Source organism: Dictyostelium discoideum (genome assembly GCF_000004695.1).
Source record: "Dictyostelium discoideum AX4 chromosome 6 chromosome, whole genome shotgun sequence".
NCBI classification, from domain to species: Eukaryota; Evosea; class Eumycetozoa; order Dictyosteliales; family Dictyosteliaceae; genus Dictyostelium; species Dictyostelium discoideum.
In genome coordinates this window covers 2,805,635-2,827,580 of record NC_007092.3, presented here as the reverse complement: position 1 = coordinate 2,827,580, position 21,946 = coordinate 2,805,635, and the positions used below count along the sequence as shown (strand labels likewise).

At 25.0% G+C, this 21,946-nt stretch overlaps 5 protein-coding genes across 5 annotated transcripts; 1 reads left to right on the top strand and 4 right to left on the bottom strand.

Annotated features, from left to right (window-relative positions):
- On the bottom strand, window positions 1–930 carry DDB_G0293384 (hypothetical protein; the record flags this gene model as incomplete). The annotated part of the gene is made up of 1 exon (XM_629172.1): window positions 1–930. A coding segment is annotated over one exon (930 nt), but the record flags the coding sequence as incomplete, so codon positions are not given.
- A 414-nt stretch (window positions 931–1,344) lies between these two features.
- Window positions 1,345–3,030, bottom strand: DDB_G0293380 (hypothetical protein; the record flags this gene model as incomplete). The annotated part of the gene is made up of 1 exon (XM_629171.1): window positions 1,345–3,030. The coding sequence occupies one exon, from the start codon at window positions 3,028–3,030 to the stop codon at window positions 1,345–1,347; it is 1,686 nt and encodes a 561-aa protein (XP_629173.1).
- Window positions 3,031–3,326: 296 nt separating this feature from the next.
- Window positions 3,327–5,475, bottom strand: sigB (peptidase M8, leishmanolysin family protein; the record flags this gene model as incomplete). Its single annotated transcript, XM_629170.1, has 2 exons — window positions 3,327–4,504; window positions 4,605–5,475. The coding sequence occupies 2 exons, from the start codon at window positions 5,473–5,475 to the stop codon at window positions 3,327–3,329; spliced, it is 2,049 nt and encodes a 682-aa protein (XP_629172.1).
- A 957-nt stretch (window positions 5,476–6,432) lies between these two features.
- Window positions 6,433–8,615, bottom strand: DDB_G0293378 (hypothetical protein; the record flags this gene model as incomplete). The annotated part of the gene is made up of 5 exons (XM_629169.1): window positions 6,433–6,546; window positions 6,760–7,507; window positions 7,974–8,054; window positions 8,194–8,367; window positions 8,479–8,615. The coding sequence occupies 5 exons, from the start codon at window positions 8,613–8,615 to the stop codon at window positions 6,433–6,435; spliced, it is 1,254 nt and encodes a 417-aa protein (XP_629171.1).
- Window positions 8,616–9,746: 1,131 nt separating this feature from the next.
- Window positions 9,747–21,647, top strand: cpras2 (Ras GTPase domain-containing protein; the record flags this gene model as incomplete). Its single annotated transcript, XM_629168.1, has 2 exons — window positions 9,747–10,319; window positions 10,419–21,647. 2 exons carry the CDS (start codon window positions 9,747–9,749, stop codon window positions 21,645–21,647), a joined length of 11,802 nt encoding a protein of 3,933 aa, XP_629170.1.
- Window positions 21,648–21,946: the final 299 nt, after the last annotated feature.

Genomic DNA, 21,946 nt, shown 5'->3' with positions numbered 1-21,946 from the left:
TTTTAATGATGGAAATGCTGTCTTTAAACAATATAAATTCTTTGGATTTATACTTTTACATCCTGATAAATTTAATTCAATTAAATTTAACATTTTATTCATAAATACTGGTGTTATTATTGTTGATGTTGATGTTGATGTTAAATTATTTAAATTATTTTGACTATTATTTGGTGAAATATTATTATTATTGTTATTATTATTATCATTATTATTATTATTATAATTATTATTATTATTATTATTACTATTTGTGGTTAATTTAATTATTATATTATTTTTATTTTTAATATCATAAGTCGAAGCTCGTTGAAAAACTGCACCAGATATACCGATACAATCTTCAAGGTTTAAATATTCTAAATTAGGACAATAAAATGAAATATAATGAATTATTGTATCATTTAATCTTGGACATTTACTTAAATCTAATCTTTGTAATGAATGTCCAACCATTTCTAATATTGGTAATAATTTATCTGATGTTATTGTCGATTGACCAGACATTGTTAAATTTGTTAATTTTTTACATTTACTTAAAAATGAAAAAGAATTTATTAAATTATTATTATTATTATTTATATTATTATTATTATTATTATTATTACCAAGTATATATTTATTCATATTAATTGATGATAAATCTAAATGTGATGTTGTTTCAAAATTTATTAATTGTTCAACTCTTTGTATTGTTGGTTGTGGTTGTGGTATATTTTTAATTGTAAATTTATTTTGATATAAACTTAACATTCTTTGTAATAATTTCTCTTTAATATCATTTGTATATTGTTGTTCAATATTAAATAAATCAAGTTTTGATAATACATAATCCAAACAATAAGTTTCAAGATTTGGTATTTTCTTTTGATTTAAATTTAATAATTTATCACAACTAATATTTAAACTTAAACTATTTCTATTTGACATTTTTTTTTTTTTTTATATTAAAAAACTATATTATAAAATAATTAATGTGTGTGTGGGGTTTGTATTAATGAAAAAAAAAAAAAAAAAAACAATTTAAATAAAAAAAAAAAAAAAAAAAAAAAAAAATTTTTTAACACATTCAAAGAATTTAAAATTTGGAAAAATGTTAATAGAAAAATCTAAATAAAAGTAATTATTATTTTTAGAGCATTTGTTGTTTAATTTTATATTTATTTTAATCAAAGAATTTTATTTTTTTAAAAAAAAAAAAAAAAAATAAAAAAAAAAAACTAAATCCCATGGGTTAAGTTATAAATTAAATAAAAATAATAAAAGAAAAAAAAAAAAAAATTAATTTTTATGTATTTAATTATTTTATTTTATTTAATTTTATTTAATTTAATTTTATTTTATTTAATTTGGTTTTTTAACCATTTTTAATAATTCAACAGTTAAACCACCATTTCTAAAATTTAAAATTCTTTCCCATTCAAAATTATTTTTACCATTATTTGTTGAAATTGATTGAAAATGACTATTACCATTTAATACGAAAACATCTCTTAAAACTGATTCATTAGATTCATGAATCATATCACCAAATCTTTTAAATAAATCTCTTAAATCTTTTGAGATACTATTATTTAAATAAATATTAACATTATCTTTTTTTGGACTTCTAATTGAAAAGAAATCATCATCATCGTCATCTTCATAATAATTTTCTCCTTCTTTAATTTTTGTTGCTTTTGGTTGAATTGGTTGATTTTGTTGTTGTTGTGGTTGATTTCTATTTAAAACTCTAGTACCGTATGGTAAATTTGTAATAATTGTAAATGGTTTGTTATTATTATTATCACCATCATCATCTAAACTATTATCAATATTAATTTGATCTAAATAAATTGATTTAAAATCACCCTTAAAAAATTTAATATTTTCATGTTGATAACCTTGTTTTGATAAATTAAAAATTGAAGAATCAATTGCTTTTTGATCAATATCGGAACCAATTAAAATTGTATTTTTAATTAATGGTGAAATGGGTTTATTGATTGATTCTAAATATTTTAAATATCTTTCAGTTGAATGATTTTTAAATCTTTCAAATTGGAATGACCTTTTATAGTTTGTGCAACTTGATGGTTTTGCTTTTAAAAGCATGCTAATAGCCTCTTGAATTAAGGTTCCACTACCAACGAAAGGGTCCCAAATATTGGTTTTATTCAAATCCAGGTAACTACCTTCAGTGGTACCACTACCAACCCTACGAGTACTTGAAATAATTGCCATTATAATTGCAGATGCTAATGTTTCCCTAATTGGTGCATCTGATATATGTTTATTTAATGTTCTCTTATGAAGTAATTGACCTTCACCACTTGTACATGCATCAACTGATAATTGTCCTACATTTTGATCAATCCTTATAAAAACTTTACTTTGTGGTATATTCTTTTGCTTACCAATAACTTGCTCTAATTCAATTTGTAATTTATCAATTCTATTTAAAATTTCTTCTTCACTTAATTCTTCATCATCACCAATTATTTCATGATCATCACCACCACCAATTATTTCATCATCATTAGGATTTTGAATTTTTCTTAATTTATATCTTAAATTTTTTAATAATTTTTTAATTGGTTTAAATTTTGAATAATTTATATCGATTGATATTTTATCTTTTATTGAATTATTAAAATGTTTAATAAATCTTTCTTTAATTGCATTTGTATGATACAATGTTGAAGCATTACAACTAACCGCCACTTGTGGTTCGATTGATGATGTTGGAAAATAGGTTTTATAATCTAATTTCTCTAAATTAATATTAAATTGACTGAAATTTTTACATGGAAATGATAAACCTACTCTAATTCTAATCGATTCTGCTAATCTACTACAATTTGAAATTGACCATAAATAATATTCTTTTTCTTGTTCACTTATATTTGGATCCTTTGTTAAATCAATTTCAATACCACCTTCAAAAACTTGAAATTTTGGTAACGTTAATTTATTTGTTCTTAAAATATCTTTAATTTCATTATGTAATAATTTTTCTAAATTTGGTGTTATTGTTATAAATAATTTCATATTAAAAATAAATTTAAATTTTTAAAAGAAAAAAAAATAATAATATAAAAAAAAAAAAAAATAAAAAAAAAAAAAATAAAAAAATATGAAACTTAAAAAAAAAAAGACGAAAAATAAAAAATGTAAAAAAAAAAAATTAAATTTTATTTTTTTTTTTATGGGTTGTAAAAAAGTTTTATTTTTATAGATAAAAAAAAAAATAAAGCTAAAAATAAAAAATTTTGTTTTTTTTTTTTTTTTTTTTTTTTTAAATAGATTTTTTTTTTTTTTTTATTTGTTTTTTTTTTTTTTTTTTTTTAAATTAATAAATAAATTAAAATTATTAATGATGAAATTAAAATAAAATATGGTAAGATTTTAATTCCAGAACTACCAGTTACAATTACTGGTTTTGGATCACCACCACAAATTGTATAACCAGTTGGACAAACTACAGTTACACCACTTGAGACTATAGTTTGAGAATCAGGGCAATCAACCCAATTATTATTAATTTTAATTTGTAAACCATTTGAGCCACATCTTTGTTCCCAACAAGATTGTTGAATTGAACCATCGTTACCATCTTTAAATTCAAAACAACGACAGTTTTCACAATATTCTTCAAATACTTGAGAGTTTGCAGTGGATTGTTTGGATGTATCAAAACAGTATACATTATTATCTTGAACCGAATAGAATGGACAACCGTCAGCTGCCAAATTATAACCAACCAATTTTGGATTATCAAGATGTTGGTATTGTGGCAACCATTCGTTTTGACCTGTAACTATTCTACAAACACCTTTACCCATTCTTGTACCGGTACAAGAGGAGGCACCATTTTCAGTGCAAAAGTAACCTTGGTAATTCCATGTACTTGTAGAACATGGCTTTTGGACAAAATCACAACCTAATCCTTTGCCCCAAATTAATGGTTCACTAGAGTTGGTCACAATTTCGTACCAACCAGAGTCCAATAACAAATTGAATGATAAATCGGTAATTGGCATCACTGGACTGACAAAACCCAACATATACTCTTCACCGGCGGTTCTGGCTTCCCAATGACTACCAGCTGTACCTGAACCACCGAAATCTTCAAGTTCTTGATGTTTCAAATCATTACAACCATAATGTTGTTTGGCAAAGTTTACAACATGATCCGAATAAATCGCAGATTTAGTCACTGAATAACTTTCACCACTTGGTGTTTTTCCAGAGAATTTAAAATTTTCAGCAGCTCCAGTACCATCTCTAATTACATCTGCTGTATTTGGTTTAACAAATGAATCGAAAAATGATGATGAAAATCCTAATGCATGTGTCATCTCATGTATACCAACTCTAACATATTCATTAAATGAAATTGAATTCTCTGCTCCAATAAATGGTGAAAAATATATTGGATTAAAATTAATTGATGCTGCTCTTGGTCTACCTAAAATATTATTTGTTGTATCATAATCACATGCAAATGCATATGCAATTGTATCTATTAAAAAAAAATAAAAAATAAATAAAAAAAATAAAAATAAAAAAATTAATATCCCATATATATTATTTTTAAATAATAATAATAATAATAAACTTACTATTTGAAGAAGTTGGTCTTGAAGTTACCCAAACATAAATATCAGTATTTTCAATACCATCGGTATAATAACTATCAGGAATTGGAACACCATAATCACAAGTACCATCGGTTGCAGCTGGATTAAAAGTAAAAGAGTTTTGTGGATTTCTGACTAATAATCTTGATTGGAAAACTTCTTTAATAGTTTCAATGATATTGTTTTTATAAAAATTTTGAAGTTGAGTGGTTTGTATATCTGCTTCAGTACATGTATATAAACAAACTTCAACTGAACCATCTGGCTCACATGGTTTAGTTGCACCAGATGAAAAACCAACTGAAATTACATCACCAACATTATGACATGCATATTTATCTTTTGTACCAGTGATATAACTTGTATCAAATTGGAAACGAATTGGTTGACTTGCTGTTGTTGCAGATACAGTAGTTGCACTTGCTTCCAATGCTTTGGCATCTTTAACTAATTTTTCAGTAACGGTTTTAGTTTTTAAATTTTCACCATTATTATTATCGTCGGCGGATTTTAATTTTAATTTATTTATTCTCTTTTGAACAATTGAATCATGTTGGCATTTATAACCAAGTGGATTATGTTGTTGTTTTTCCATTGCTCTTTTCATATATTTATCTTCATTGTAGTGAAATTGACTTTTTAATTTCAATCCATCTACCATTTTTTGATAACCTTTATTTATAATATTATTAATTTCTTTATTGACATTATTATTTAATAATTTATTATTTTCATTTTCGTTATTATTATTATTATTATTATTATTAAAAAGTGTTGGTGATGAAAAACCAATCGATATTAAAAATAATGAAACTACCAATAATACTATTGATAGATAAATTATTTTTTGCATTTTTTAATTATTATTTTTTATTATTATTTTTTTTTTTTTTTTTTTTTTTTTTTTTTTATGAAAAAAATGGATTATTAAATATATTATTAAATTTTATAAAATTTTTTTCTATAAATAAAGAGTTTATTTGTTTTTGAATATCTTTTAATTCCATATGAAAATAAAGTAAAATAAAAAATAATAATAATAAAAATAAAAATTAATTTTTTAAAAAAAAAAAAAAAAAAAAAAAAGAAATTTAAATTTAAATATATTTAAATGAATAAATTATTTTGGAAGTTAGTTGAGGTTTTTTTTCTTTTTCTTATTTTATTGTAAAAAATACTTTCTGAACTAACTACTTTTTTTTTTTTTTTTTAAATTATTTTTTTTTTTTTATTTTATTTATTTTTTTTTTTTTTTTTTATTTCTAAAAAACCAAAGAATCATAACTTACCCTAATCGAAAATTGTACGAATTTAATTAGGTATTAATGAGGTTTATTAATATAATGTTTTTATTTTTTTAACCGTTATATGTGTTATATTTTTATTTTATTTTTAATTTTTTTTTTTTTTTTTTTTTTTTTTTTTTTTTTTTTTCGATTCATACCATTTTTCTTTTCCAGTGTGGTGTTGTGTTAAATTCGATATTTTTATTTTTATTTTTGGAAAATAAAAATTTTTAGTATTACCCCCAAAAAAACTTTTAAGGATTAGAAATAAGATTTATGCAATGTTTTTAAAATTACTAAAAATAAAAAAATAAATAAAAAATAAAAAAGGGAAATTTCATACACATATACATATAAATTCTCTTTTTTTCTAATTTTGGTAATCTTTAAGAAATAAAAAAATTTTATTATAGATTTTTTATGTTTTATTTTTTTATTATTATTTTTTTTTTTAGAAAAAAAAATAAATAAATAAATAAACCAAAATAAATAAAAAAATATTTAAAAAAATAAAGTAGTGCTATCTATTGATCTTTTTCTTTAGATTCCCCACTACAAACGAAAAATAGTAAAATTGGTATAACAATGATTAAACCAACAATATAATATAAATATTCTACCATAAATTCTTCAATTCTCTATATAAATATATATATATATTTATATATAAAAATATATATTAATTTTTTAAAAAAAAAAAAAAAAAAAAAAAAAAAGAATTAGTATTATATTTTTTATTATTATTATTATTATTATTATTATTATTATTATTATTATTATTATTATTATTATTATTATTATTATTATTATTATTATTATTATTATTATTATTATTATTATTTATACATTACATCTAAATAATAACCAAGTCTATTTAAATATTTTAAAGAATATTTATTATTATTAACATCTGATAAAAATTGTAAAACACTTGATTTATCTAATGGATCAATTGATTCTTCATAATAATAAATATCCATTTTCTCAGGGAATACCAAGAGTGCAGGTGTTCTCTCTAATTTGAAATTTGAAATCCAACTTGCAAATGTATTCTCAACGATATAGGTGAATCCAAATTCAGTTGGATTACTCTTGAATTGTTTTGAAGATGCAATTGATTTCATATGTTGAATATTTTCAGTAGTTGGTTTCTTTGTGAAAACAAACATAACTATCTTTTTGAATGATACTGTTAACATATGTTGATTTGAGAATGTTAATTCCGATATCAATGGGAATTGGTTGATTCTAACCCACTGATTTACACTTAACCCATGTTCATTGTTACTTTGATATTGTTGATATTCATTATCTTTATAAACTAATAAAATTGGTTCTTCCCCAACTTTACCTGATATTGATGAAGATGGTATGACATGGTCGTCAGCACCACCACTGCCATCGATTATACTTGAATCCATAACAACTAAAAAGTTTGGACAATCGACATCTTGAATTTGTTTTGTAACAATTTTATAGCCACTTAAAATTTCTTTATCTTTTGTTTCACTTCCTGATGATATGAAAATAAATGATACTTTATTTTCTTTTAATTTCTCTTTTAATTGTTCTTTACTTTCAATATTTAAAATTGGTGATCTAAAAAAAAAAAAAAAATTATTCAATTTCAAATTTAAAATTAATATGTTTCAATTTTTTAAAAAAAAAAAAAAAAATAAAAAAATAATAAAAATAAAAAAATAAATAAAATTAAAAGAAAATAATAATAATAATAATAATAATAATAATAATAATAATAATAATAATAATAATAATAATAATAATAATAATAATAATAGAAAATTAATGATTAAATCAATTATCACTTTAAAATAAAATAAAAACTTAAACTTTAATAATTTGTTTTTTTTTTTTTTTTGTTTTTTGCAATCTTACATAAAAAGACCCTTTTTTTTTTTCTCATTGTCACCATTCTCTCCTTTAACGCATTTTTGTCTTTTTTGTCTTTTTTTTTTATTTTGCTTTTTAATGATTTTTTTAATTTTATGGTGAGAGTGATTTATAATGGGGAAAAAAAAAAGTGTTAAATGAATTGATTATTTACTTTGACATGCTATCAAGATAAGTAATGAAACTATTTTTATCTCTTGAACCTCTGTAATCTTTGATTTCACCTTCGCTGAAACTATTTTATTTTGAAAAAAAAAAAAAAAAAAAAGAGAAAAAAAAAAGAGAGAGGAAAAAGAGAGAGAAAAAAAAAAAAAGTTAGTTGAAAAATACTTCAAAAAAAAAGAGTAGTGGATATAAAAAAAAAAAATAGTTACTATTTAATGGTTGGGTATCCTTTAATTTCATATTTTGAGCAAACTGATTGGTTATCAACACAGTTTACTTGGGCGATTTTAACCTTGGAATTTTCGATATCAACATTGTAAAGTTGAGCTAATTCTTCATAGACTGGTGCTAATCTTTTACAATGACCACACCATGGTGCAAAACTATTTTTTTTATTATTATTATTTTTTTTGTTAGTTTTTTAATAATATCTTTTTTATTTTCATAATTAAAAAAAAAAAAAAAAAAAAAAAAAAAAAAAAAAAAATACCTACAATTCAACTAACCAATTTCCAGTTGGGATTATATCTGAATTATCGGAAGTTACTTGAACTACTGTTGTTTTTTCTTCGGAAAAGGCAACACAAACTAATAAAAATAATGCAAAGATTGAAGTAAATAATTTATTCATTGTTGAGAGTTGAAAAAAAAAAAAAAAAATGAAATTAATTAAAAAAAAAAAAAAAAATGGTATTTAATTAAAAAAAAAAAATCAAAAAAAAAATTAAAAAAAAAAAAAAAATTAAAAAAATTAAAAATTTTTGAGTCAGAATGAAAGTAAGGGTGTATGCATCTCCATTTCAAACAAAGAAACAATTCAAAATTTGTATTTACAATATATTTTCAATAATATTCAAAATTACAAATTATTAAATAAATAAATGAATAAATTAATAAATAAAAATAATAATAAATAAAAAAATAAAAATAAAAATAAAAAAATAAAAATAAAAATAAAAAAATAAAAATAAAAAAATGTTAAAAAAAAAAGTGTATAAAAAAAAAAAAAAAATTGTATGTTCAAAACTATGGAAATGGACAAGATATAATTATATCAATTAATTATTCCAAAAAATTTCCTTTTATTTTTTTCACTATTGTTTTTTTTTTGAATTAAATGCAATTAATTTTTTTATTTTTAAAAATAAAAAAAAAAAAAAAAATCTAAAAAAAGAGGTGCTTTAAATTTGAAATAATAAAAAAAAATTAACTGAATTGAATTGTTTGAAAAAATTTTCAAAAACCGTTGGAGATATTTTTGTTGATTGGTTTTTTTTTTTTTTATTGATGTTTATAAATAAAAATTTTTTTTTTTTTTTTTTTTTTTTTTTTACGGATATTTATCGATACCTACACTCATCCACTTTTTTTTTTTTTTATTTTCAAAAAATCAAAAACCAAATTTTTTTATTTTTTTTAAATAAAAAACTATTAACTTTTATACTCATTTCAAATTATATATAATATTTATATAATTTCAAAAAAAAAAAAAAAAAAAAAAAAAAAAAAAAAAAAAATATATCAAAACCAAAATCAAAAAACCAAAAATCATACAATTTATTAATTACATTTTTTTTTTTTTTTTTTTAATTAATACTTTTTTCTTTGTAATAATAATAAATAATAAATAATAATAATAATATAAAAAATTAAAAAAATATAAATCCAGAATATATTTTTTTATTTTATTTTATTTGTAAATATATAAAAACAACAGTTTATTTAAATTCATTAAAAAAAAATAAACAAAAAAATAAACAAAATGTCAAATAGTTTTGATAATTTCGATTTCTCAGTTCATGAAGTTAAAAAACAAGAATTAGAATCAATTCTTCTTCAACAAGAACAAGAGAAACAAGCAAAAGAAGAGAAAGAATCTATTAAAGATACTGATGATAAACCAATTGAAGATACTGAACATTCGACTAATAATGATAAACCAATTGAACCAGTAGAATCAGTTGAATCAACACCAACAACAACAACAACAACTAAACCAACTGATGAAGCATCATCATCATCAAATAATAATAATAATAAAATAGATGTTACAATTGAAAAGAAAGAAGGTGATATTACAGGTATTGAACTTGAAGAATTATTATCAAAAATTCCATCAACTTATCAATTATCAACTATTAATAAAACAATTCAAGGTTTTTCAACAGATATTAGGGAACCAACAGATAAACCATTTGAAAATACAAGTAATATTGAAACAACTCGTCAACTTAAATTCCCACCACCATTAGTTCCACCAAAAACTGAAGCTGAAAGATTAGAACAAGAACAAAAACAAAAACAATATGATGAAAATAGAAAAGAAACTGATAGAGTAAGTATATATATAAAAATTATTATTATTATTATTTAATTATTTAATTATTTTATTATTGATTTTTTTTTTTTTTTTAATATTTTAATTTAATTTTAGAAATTAGAATTAGAATTAGAAAGATTAAAAAATAAAAAAGAAGAAGTTGAACAAATTAGAGCATATTTTCAACCAGGTGATCAAAAACCAATTGATTATGTTATTGAATTAACATTTAATATATTTCCAAGTGATATAGTTGATAAAGAAACCAATAAATTATTATGGTGTCCAGAGGTTTCACCACGTAATCCAGGTTTTGCAAGAGATAAACCAACCAATGGTTGGACATTTGATCAATTCCAACGTACACTTACCTATACACCAATTGAGTCATGGAAGAAGAGTACACTCTATACCATTACGATACCAGCAGAGATAAAGGTATCACCCACCAATATTATCACAACTCAAGGTCAACAATTTGAATTCACTACAGAGACATTAAAGATTGAATTATTCATGCCAGCTTCAATAAGAGAGTATTCTCATAATCAAACGATTTTCATTGGTTTCAATCAAAAAGTTTCACCACAAGAATTGTTACCATTCATTCAAGCTACCAATTTAAGAAGTGCACCTGCTCATGTTGCAAAGGGTACACCAAATGTACTTCAATTCATTCATGAGGAAATCATGAAACAAGATCCAATCTTAAAGGATTTAGTTACCGGTTATGAAGGTAGAAATATTGGTATTAAACCAACATTTGGTTTCAATAGTAGTTCAACCGTTATCATTTCAGTGTTACAAGGTGCACCATCTTTAGAGGGTACAGTTAAAAAATTATTAACTGAACAAAAAGATTTTAGAACTCTTCAATCATTTAAACCAAATATTACCACAGCACCATATTCACCACATATTGATTTAGTGATTTCATTTGGTAATTTAAATTCATTGGCAAATCCATCAGAGATTACATGGCGTCCAAAAGTTACACCATCATTCCCAGATGGTGATTGGGTACTATCAGCAAATTCACTAGTCTATAAATTAAGTGATAATTCAAATTGGCCATCTTCTACCTCTTATACAGTGTTTTTTGAAAATGGTCCAAAATCAACATCAGGTGAACAAATGGAGGAGATTGAATTGAAATTTCAAACTGCTTCAATCAATTTAACAGGTGCATTTGGTTATGATGGTATAAATTTCGAAAGTTTAAATATCAATAGTAAATCTGCATCAACAAGTAATACCTTTTCAAATAATGTTATATTAATCTTTAGATACAATCAAATAGTTAATGAAGAATCATTTAAAAAGATATTTTCATTTAAAGTTGATCAATTACTTTCAAAGGCGGTTGAATATCAAATCATTTCAAATGCTGCAGAGTTTCATTCAATTACTACCTTTAGAAAAGCAATTAAAGAGAATTATCTTCGATTTATTGACACTCAAGAACCAGGTAGTTGGTTTGCTATTAAACCATTGAAACCATTGGGTGATGATTTAGGTTACTCAATTGAATTTGATGGTAGTCTTCAATCTATGGAAGGTCCACTCCCAACCAAACTCGATGGTGGATATAATAATTATTTCTTTGCAACTTACCCACAATTAACATGTACAACCGATTTAGTTCATGATTCATTTAAAGTTTCATTCAATCAACCAATTGTAAATAATTCATATGATTATAATAATTATGTTTTAACACCAGATGCTTTTATATCATCAAGAACAGATGTACAAATTGAATTGGATTATCTTCCAGTGGGTCCATCGGTTTTACCACTTATTCAACCACCAATCGAAGGTACTTGGTCAGCTTTAACAAGAAATATACTGTCATTCAAAGCTGCATCCTTTGATTTAATCAAACCTGCAACCACTTATACAATTTTACCACAACCAAATAGTCAATTTACAACACCATGGGGTAAAGTTTTCGATAAGGCAATATTTGGTGAGGTTACAACCACATTACCAAATGTAAACTTTAGATATCCAACCCTATCAAGCATTAAAGCCAATCAATTGTTTTGTTTATCTTTTAATCAACCGGTTGATCCAGAATCTGTAATTGCCAATGTTCGTTTACAACCAGACACTTTTTTGAGTGCAAAGAAATTCGAAGTTCAATTAGTAACCAAAATTAGTCTCGAAGAATTTGAAGATATTGATTACTCTTTCAAAAATGCTAAATTAGATGGTCGTTTAGTTTTCTTCCGTTCAGTTAAACCATTACCAATTGGTTCAATCAAATTTTCAGTTTTACCTGGTGTTCGTTCGCTAGAGGGTCCATTAATAAGTAAAGATGAAACTTATTTTGGTACTTTAGTTGTTGAAAAATTTTCAATCATTGGTACATCTCCAGTTGATGGTGCTATCATTCATTCACCTTATTTCTTTTTCATTAATTTTAATAAACCATTAAAATCAAAAGATGCATTGGTTTATATTGATTTAACTGAAAATCATGGTCCAGAAGAAACTTTAACAACAATTGTTGATAAAATTACTGCAATTGCTTCTGTTTCTGCTTCAATTGCTTCAAGTGATTCATCATCTTCAAATCAATTAATTGAAAATCAAAATAATATAACTACAACAACAACTACTACAACAACAAATAATAATAACAATAATAATGAAGTTGGTGAATCGACAACTCCAAATTTACCAATAACAACAACAACAACAAATAAAAATAAAGAAATTGATTGGGATCAATTTATTACAATTAAACCAAAACCAGAAAAATCAACAGCAAAATGGACTTATGAAATTATTGGTAAAATTTATAGATTAAAAATTGAAGATTTTTCAATTTGGAATGCATCAACAAATTATCAAATTATAGTTGATAAATCAATTGAATCAAAATATGGTGAAACTATGGAAAAAGATACTGTATTTGATTTTTATACACCATATAATGGTATTGAATCAGTTCATCCATCACCAGGTTTCATTGTAAATACTGATAAATCTGATATATTTGCAATTCATTTCCATCAACGTATTAATCCAGTTGAGATATTAAAAGTATTAAAAGTTGAAGGTGTTGATTCTTTTAATAAAAAGATTAAAAATATTGTACTATCAAATGTTGATAGAGAACAAGTTCCATCTGAATATCTTTCCCAAATGTCAACATCATTCTCTGATCCATTGAATTATATTATGTTTGTAAGAATGTCAACAGTTGTACCAAATTCATCATTGACTTTAACTGTTGGTCCAAATATTCCCTCTGCTGAAGGTCCAGAATTGAATCCAAATAAGTTAACTTATACATTCAAGATCTCTGATCATTTACATATTAATTCAACCACTTACTATGCAAGCGATAGAACTTTACAAATCCTCTTCAAACAACCACTCAATTTAACTGGTCCAGCATTACAAAAGAAAATTCCATTACCAGAATCATGGATACCAACAATTACACCAGAGATTTCATCAGAGATTCAACGTACTTGGACAGCTCAATTAAATACTTCAAATACTCTTCAAAATGGTTATTCAATGATTTGTTGTAAATTTGAAACTAGTTTACCATTCTCAACTAAATTCACTTTTAAACTACCAGATTGTATCGAGAGTGAAACTGGTGAATTCTATCAACAAGGTATTGATAGCGAAGATAAATATGAATTTAAAACTTCAACACTTCAATTGGTGACATCAGTACCAATGAATGGTCATCAAACAGCTTTATTATCACGTCCAGTCCTAATATGTTTCAATCAAAAAGTTGATGTTGTTGAATTATTAAAATATTTAACAATTAGTCAAGTTTCTACAAGTGAAAAAAAGAAAACTAAATTTACTTTGGAAGAATCTTCTGATTTCACTCATATTGAAAAATCAGTTGGTTATGAACAAGATCATTGGATTTCATTACGTACAAATCCACCATTAATTCCAAATTCATCCTATTCTATAACTTTGAAAGAAGGTGCACCATCATTAGAAGGTCCATTATTAACTAAAGAAGCAATTAATATTTTCTTTACAACAAATTGTACTCGTGTTTATGCTTCAATTAATAGTGATCAAGCTCATATTAGTTTCTCTGAACCATTAATTCATTTACCAATAAATGGATCAAGTGGTGGTAGTTCATCCTCATCATTGCCATCATCAGAACCAATTATACCAACAATTACAATTAAACCAGACCCAGGTGTACCATTAACTTGGAAAGCAGGTGCAGGTGAAACTATTATTTGTAATGAAAAAGTTTCAACTTGGAAACAATCAACTGAATATAAATTCTCATTCCCAGAGGATTTAGTATCATCAAAAGGTTATGTTATGGATCAAAGTACACTTGATAATTTAACCATTAAAACATCAGTAAATTCAATAATTGATAAATCTGGTTATCCAACATTAACAGATTCAATTCATTTCATTAGATTCTCTCAAAATATTGATCCAAAGAAACAAATTTCAAAAATGAAAATCTTTTCAAAATCTGGTTTATTCAATAGTAAAACTAATCATGAAGTTCGTTTAGCAACTAAAGATGAAATTGATGAAAAGGTAATCTTTAGTGAACATCTTGATCATAATATTAATTATTCAAGACTAAAACTTTTCATTGGTGATGTTTATGATCCAGCCGATCCAACTGATTTATTAATTTATAAATTTGTTAAACCATTACCACCAAATACTCAAATTCAATATGAATTTGAAGAGTTTACATCAACTCAAGGTCAATTAACTTGGGTTAAACCATTTTATAATTATTCAATTAAATCATTACCACCACTTTCAATCATTGATTCAGAATCGTCATTTGGTAAAAAGACCCCATTTTATTTTGGTGATACACTTGTAATTAAATTTAATAATACATTATCAACATCAACTTTTCAAGCAAATATGATTAGAGTTGAACCTGATATTCCTTATAGTATTACATTGGATGATCAATCTATCTTTTTAAAAGATTTTAAATATGATCAATTCCAAAATACTGATATTGAATTTAAAATCATTTTAAATACAAATCAAATTATGGATTCAACTGGTCAACATATTGATATTTCAACAATTGTTGGTACAGGTGGTATTTTCAATAAAAATGATTCAACTTTAACTTATAGATTAAAAGTTGTACCACGTAATTTCCAATCAACTTTTAAATTACCATTCTTAAGTAGTTCAAGTACTAATGGTATAGTGACATTTGATAATTCAGATTTAAATTCAAAACCAGCCATTTGTTTAAGATCTAAAAATATTAATCAATATGTAATTCAATTATATAAATTAAATCCATATATTGATTATCCACAATTTTTAGATGAAGAAGTTGATACTAAAACCTTACAAAAGTTCACATCACTTAAAAGTGTACCAGCAGTTGATCAACCAATTTTAAAGAGTGGTGAATTAGTACATTGTCGTATGGTTGATATTGAAATTCCATCACATGAAGTCGATATTGAAATTGATACCTATATTGATTTATTCGAAGGTTTAACCAATAAAGAGTTGATGATTGGTCATATTGGTGTTGTATTATATCCAACTCAAAATGCCCTCTATCCAAATGTTGGAAAGAATACAGTTACACCATTACGTCGTTGTTGGGTACAATGTACACGTTTAAATATTGGTGCTGTCACTGATCAAAAGATATTATCATGTTGGTCCAATTCAACTGTTGATGGTTCAGTTGTACCAAATGTAAAGATCTCTTCACTCTCTACAGTAAACTATACTCAATTCCGTATGAAAGAACAAAAGAAATCCAATAATTTGATTGCACTTCAAAAACATGTTGGTAATTTAGTCGATGGTGTTACTAATGAACATGGTTTATTACATTTACCACTTCAAAATAACTATAGTGAAATTCATATAGTAGCAGAGAATCCAATCAATAAAGATGTTTGTTTATTACCAAAGGTTTTCGTTCAACCAAATTCAACTTTCAAAGCCATAAGTTGGTATGTTTTCGATGATCAATCATTATATCGTCCAAAAACAACCGTTCAAATTAAAGGTTATCTTCGTTTCTTATTCCGTGACCAATTTGAACATAAACTTTCAGTTTATAATTTCCAATCAACATTGGTTATAAAATACATTTTAGAGGATGGTGCAGGTTTAACTGTATTAAAAGGGGAAACTAAATTAAATTCATTCTCTGCTTTCAATTTCTCATTGGATTTACCAGATACAATTAATTTAGGTAAAACCACTTTGAAACTTTCATTGGCAGATGAAAATGATTTCCATTTATTAAATGAACAAAATCAAAAGATTCGTATTAAATCCGATACTGGTAAAACATTACGTACATCATTCATTCATTCATTTGATGTTCAAGAATTTAAAAGACCAGAATTTGTTGCAAGTGCATCATTCCTTTATAATGAAACCAATGGTTTCACTGGTTCAAGTTATATTCAAGTTAAATCAAATTACTTTGAAGGTGCTTCATTACCAGATTGCGAGACCTCTTGGAAAGTCTCAAGTTGTAAAGCAAACTTTGTACCACCAAAAATGTCAAAATATCAATTTGGTTATGTTGAAAATGATAAACTTTTGAAATTAGTCGATCATTCAATAAAGAGAGAGAAAACTATCACTGGTAAAACCGATGACGATGGTTTACATACAGTTAAAACCACATTCAATGGTAAAGCTCCAAATCCACCATCATCAGTTTACATTGATACCTCGGTCGATATTAGTGATATTAATCAACAAACTACAACTTCAACCGTTCGTTATATACTTCATCCAACTCATAATTTCGTTGGTATTAAACCATCATTCAATAATGATAAACCATTGATCATTCATGATGGTAACAAAAATACTCCTTTGAAATTAATGATGATAGTTTGTGATGAAAATGGTATTCCACAACCTGACATTGGTATTTCAATCACTATATCACCAATCTCTGGTTATCATCAATTCGATATTCCTTTAATCAATGAAAATCATCAATCAACAATCGTTAGTACTGATACTGAATTCCAACATTCTTTCATCTTGTCTGAACCAAATTATAAACCAAAAGAAAATATTCTTTATAATATCTCTGCAACAATTTATGAAAAACCTGATAATAAATTTACAACAACAATTCCATTATTAATAAATTGGTCATTATCAGAATATAAATCAAATGATTTATTAGATTCATCAACAATTGGTAAAACAACAACAACTACTACTACTACAACTACCACAACATCAAATAATAATGAAACTAAACAACCAATTAAATTAGAAGAATTTAAATTTAAAGAAATTAAAAATGTTAATATTTCATTAGATAAGAAATCATATATTTCAGGTGAAAAATGTTTAGTTTCAATTGATTATTTTGAAATGCCATATCAATGTGTTTTATCAATTATTAATAATGGTGTAGTTTTTACAAAAGCTTATGAAATTACTAATGGTAAAGATAGAGTTGAATTTGATATTCAAGAAGAATGGGCACCACTTTGTAGTGTACTTTGTGATGTTAGAAATGTTGGTGATCATTATCTTCAAGGTACTACTAAATTATCAATTACACCAACCACTAAACAATTGACAATCACTGTTAAACCAGAAGAAGAAATAGTTGAACCAGGTGCTGATACAAATATTAATGTTCATGTTACAGATTCAACTGGTGCTAATGTTGCAAATGCTGAAGTTTGTTTATTGGTAATCGATGAATCAATCATTGCACTCTCACAACATAATGTTGAAAATCCATTAAATATCTTTTATCCAAATTCATCAAGTGAACATGCTAAATCAATGTTAAGTTCTTATTTCCATGGTCTTTCAAGTGCAAGTGTATTACTTCAACCAAAATTAAAACAAGGTACTGCAATTATAGCTGGTACTCAACAACCAATTATTAAACCAGATACTTATAATCATATACTTGAAAAGAAAATTTTAATTAACTCAAATGATAATGATAATTTCAATTATTCTTCATATAATAATAATAATAATAATAATAATAGATACAATACACCAGTTAGAAATGGTAATATTGGTCGTCCAACTAGAAGAGGTAGTGGTACTGATAAAGTATTATTAGATATTTTAGATACTGCAGGTCAAGAAGAATATAGTGCAATGAGAGATCAATATTATAGACATGGTGATGCATTCATTTTAGCCTATAGTATTAATTCAAGATCATCATTTCAAAATTTACAATCTTATTATAATCAACTTTGTCGTATTAAAGATTGTGATTCCTATGCATGTGTCATTGTGATTGGAACTAAAGCAGATTTAGAAGATCAAAGACAAGTCTCAAAAGAAGATGGTTTACTTTATGCAAGATCATTAGGTGCTGCATTCATTGAAACCTCTGCAAAAACTGGTTTCAACGTTCATACTGCATTTGCTATCGTAAGTAAATTATCAGCAGGTTACACTGGTACCGCTGAAAATAAAATTGTAATTGTTGGTGATGGTGGTATCGGTAAGAGTGCTTTAACCGTTCGTTATGTGCAAAGTTGTTTTGTTGAACAATATGACCCAACCATTGAAGATAGTTATCGTAAACAAGTTTCATTAGATGATGATCCATCATTGGATGGTTTCATTCCTGATAGTTTAAGAGCTGATATGGAAGGTAACTCTACATTACAATCTGCTTCATTGATGAAGAAAAGATCAAAGAAAAGTTCATTTGGTGGTTTTGGTGGTTCTGGAAGTAGTAGTAGTAGAAAATATAAAGAGAAAAGCCCTTCCTCTTCTTCTACTCGTACTTCAGTTTCAACATCATTAAGTTCAAGATCTGAAACTTTAGGAGAAGTTGGATTACTTGATTTTGGTGGTAGTGATAAGAAACTTTCAAGAAAATCATCATTAGTTGAAGAAGAATCAAAAAGACAATATGATGATGACGATGAAAGTAAATCAGAATCTTCAGAATATGATGATGATGATGATCAAGATTATGAAAAAGATGGTTTATTTGAAACTGAATTATCATCATTATCAATGATGAGAAAAGATTTCAATGCATTAGCAAATTTCACACCATCAGTATTTACAAATGAAGTTGGTAAAATTACAATTCCAATTCATTTACCAGATAATTTAACACGTTATCGTATTTGGGGTGTAGTTTGTTCAAAAGATGAACAAAAGTTTGGTAAAGGTGAAAGTTTAATTACTTCAAAGGTTTTGGTATCAACTCGTTGTGTACCACCAAGATTTTTGAATATTAACGATTCATGTACTATTGGTATTGTAGTAAGTAACAATTCAAATAATAATAGAATGGTAAAGATTGGTGTAAAATGCTCTGAACATTTAACTATATTAAATTCAAATGGTACATCAACTTTTGGTCACTTTTCATTTGTTGAACAAAAGAAGAGAAAGATTATCTATATCAATGTTAAAACATTGAATACTGGTGTGGGTTCAATTCAAATCTCTTGTGTATCTGGTAAATATGGTGATGCAATGCAAGTTTCAATTCCAATCTTTAATCCACCAACAACTCGTACCACCTCTGTCTATGGTGTCATCGATGATGGTGCCGGTGTCATTCAACCAATTGAAATGCCTCAAGACTCACTTCCAATCTTTGGTTCATTAGGATTAGATATTAGTTCAACCATTCTTCAAAATATTCATGATGCATTCCTATCGGTTTATAACTATCCATTTGAAAGAACAGAGAATTTAGCATCGGCTGCAATTGGTATCGCCTCATTATATCATATCATTGGTGAACAGAAATCATCACGTAATTTACCACCATCAAAGATTGTAAAATCAAAGATTGGTAAACTATTTTTAGATTTAAGAAATCGTCAAAATGAAAATGGTGATTTCTCAACCTGGCCATCATATGCAGGTCATAGTAATCTTTCATTCCAAAAGAATGATTTCGAAAGTGTTCATGCAATTCAAGCCATTGCAACATTGATTGAATATGGCTATGAAATTGAATCATCAAAAATGAAACAATTGGTAAAGAACTCAATCGATTGGTTAGATCGTTACATTTTAGTTAATCTTCAATCAAAAGATCAATTCATTTTAGCAACTGTATCCTATGCTCTATTCACTTTATACTGCATTCATTCAAAGAAGAATAAATCATCAGTTACTCAATTGGCTATGAAATTCTATCAAACTCATACTTACTCAATCCTATCATTGGAATCATTAGCTTGGATTCTTGGTACACTTCAAGGTAATGATTCATCAGTCGTTAAGAAGCGTGATGAAATCATCACCTATCTAATGAGAAATTCATTTGAAGAAAATAATTGTCTCTACTTTAACTCTTATTATGATAAATTAATTAGATCACAATTATTCCATTCTCTCGAAAGAACAACTGCAATCATTGCAAGATCATTAATTCAATCACGTTATAATATTGATGTAGTTTCAAAGGTTATCATTGGTTTAATGGATAGAAAAGAAAATGGTACTTGGAAAAATATTCAAACTAATTGTTGGGTAATTACTGCAGTAGCTGAATTCAGTTCAACTTTTGAACGTTCTTCTCCAAAATGTTTATCCAGAGGTTGGTTAGTTAATACTTCTGATTCTTCAAATCTTAAAACAACTTTCTGTGGTCAAACTCCATACTTTGATGGTAAATCAACAATCTCTTATTCAATTGAAGTACCATTATCAATACTTTATTCAAAATCTGATTTAGAAAATGTTAAATTTAATAATATTATTAAATCTGATAAACAACAAGTTATTGAACCATCATCAAATGTTGATGAAAATTCTGAAAAAGTTGAAACTCAACCATCATCATCAACAACCTCAATAATTTCAATACCAAAATCTGAATTATGGTTACAAAAAGAAGGTAAAGGTAAATTATATTATCGTATGAATATTAAATATGCAACAGTTGATTTATCAACTGAAGAACATTTCAATGGTTTAACAATTCATAGACAATATTCACCAAAATCAAAGAGTGATAAGATGGAATTTGATTCAGAAACTGGTGTACTCAAAGTTTCAGTTGGTTCAAAAGTATTGGTTACACTTAATGTTCAAACTGAAGTTGATCGTTATAATTTAGCATTAGTTGATAAATTCGCTGGTGGTTTCGATATCGTTGATAAAACTGATTTCAGATTGGAAGGTACAGTTTGGGAATTCCAAAATCAAAGAGATGAAAGATGTGAAGTCTTTACCAATCAAATGGAACGTGGTAAATACACTTATAAATACACACTTCGTGCTTCAACTAGAGGTGAATATTTAATTCCTTCTGCTTGTATTGAAGAAATGTATGATCCAGATGTATTTGGTAGAACTAATTCTTTAAGAGTTATTATTAATTAAATTAAAATAAATAAATAAATTATAAAATAAATAAATTATATTAAATTAAAATTAAATAAACTAAATTCATATTAAAAATAAATAAAATTAAATCATTTCCATTTTTTTTAACAACGATTCAATTTTATTTTCTTTTTTTTTTTTTTTTTTTTTTTTAAGTGTAATATTTGAATTTTTCAAAAATAAATAAATTTAATCCAAAAAAAAATAATAATAATAATAAAATAAAATAAATAGATAATTTAGAAAAATTAATTATTGTTCCCATTTTTTTATGACTGTTATAAAAAAAAAAAATT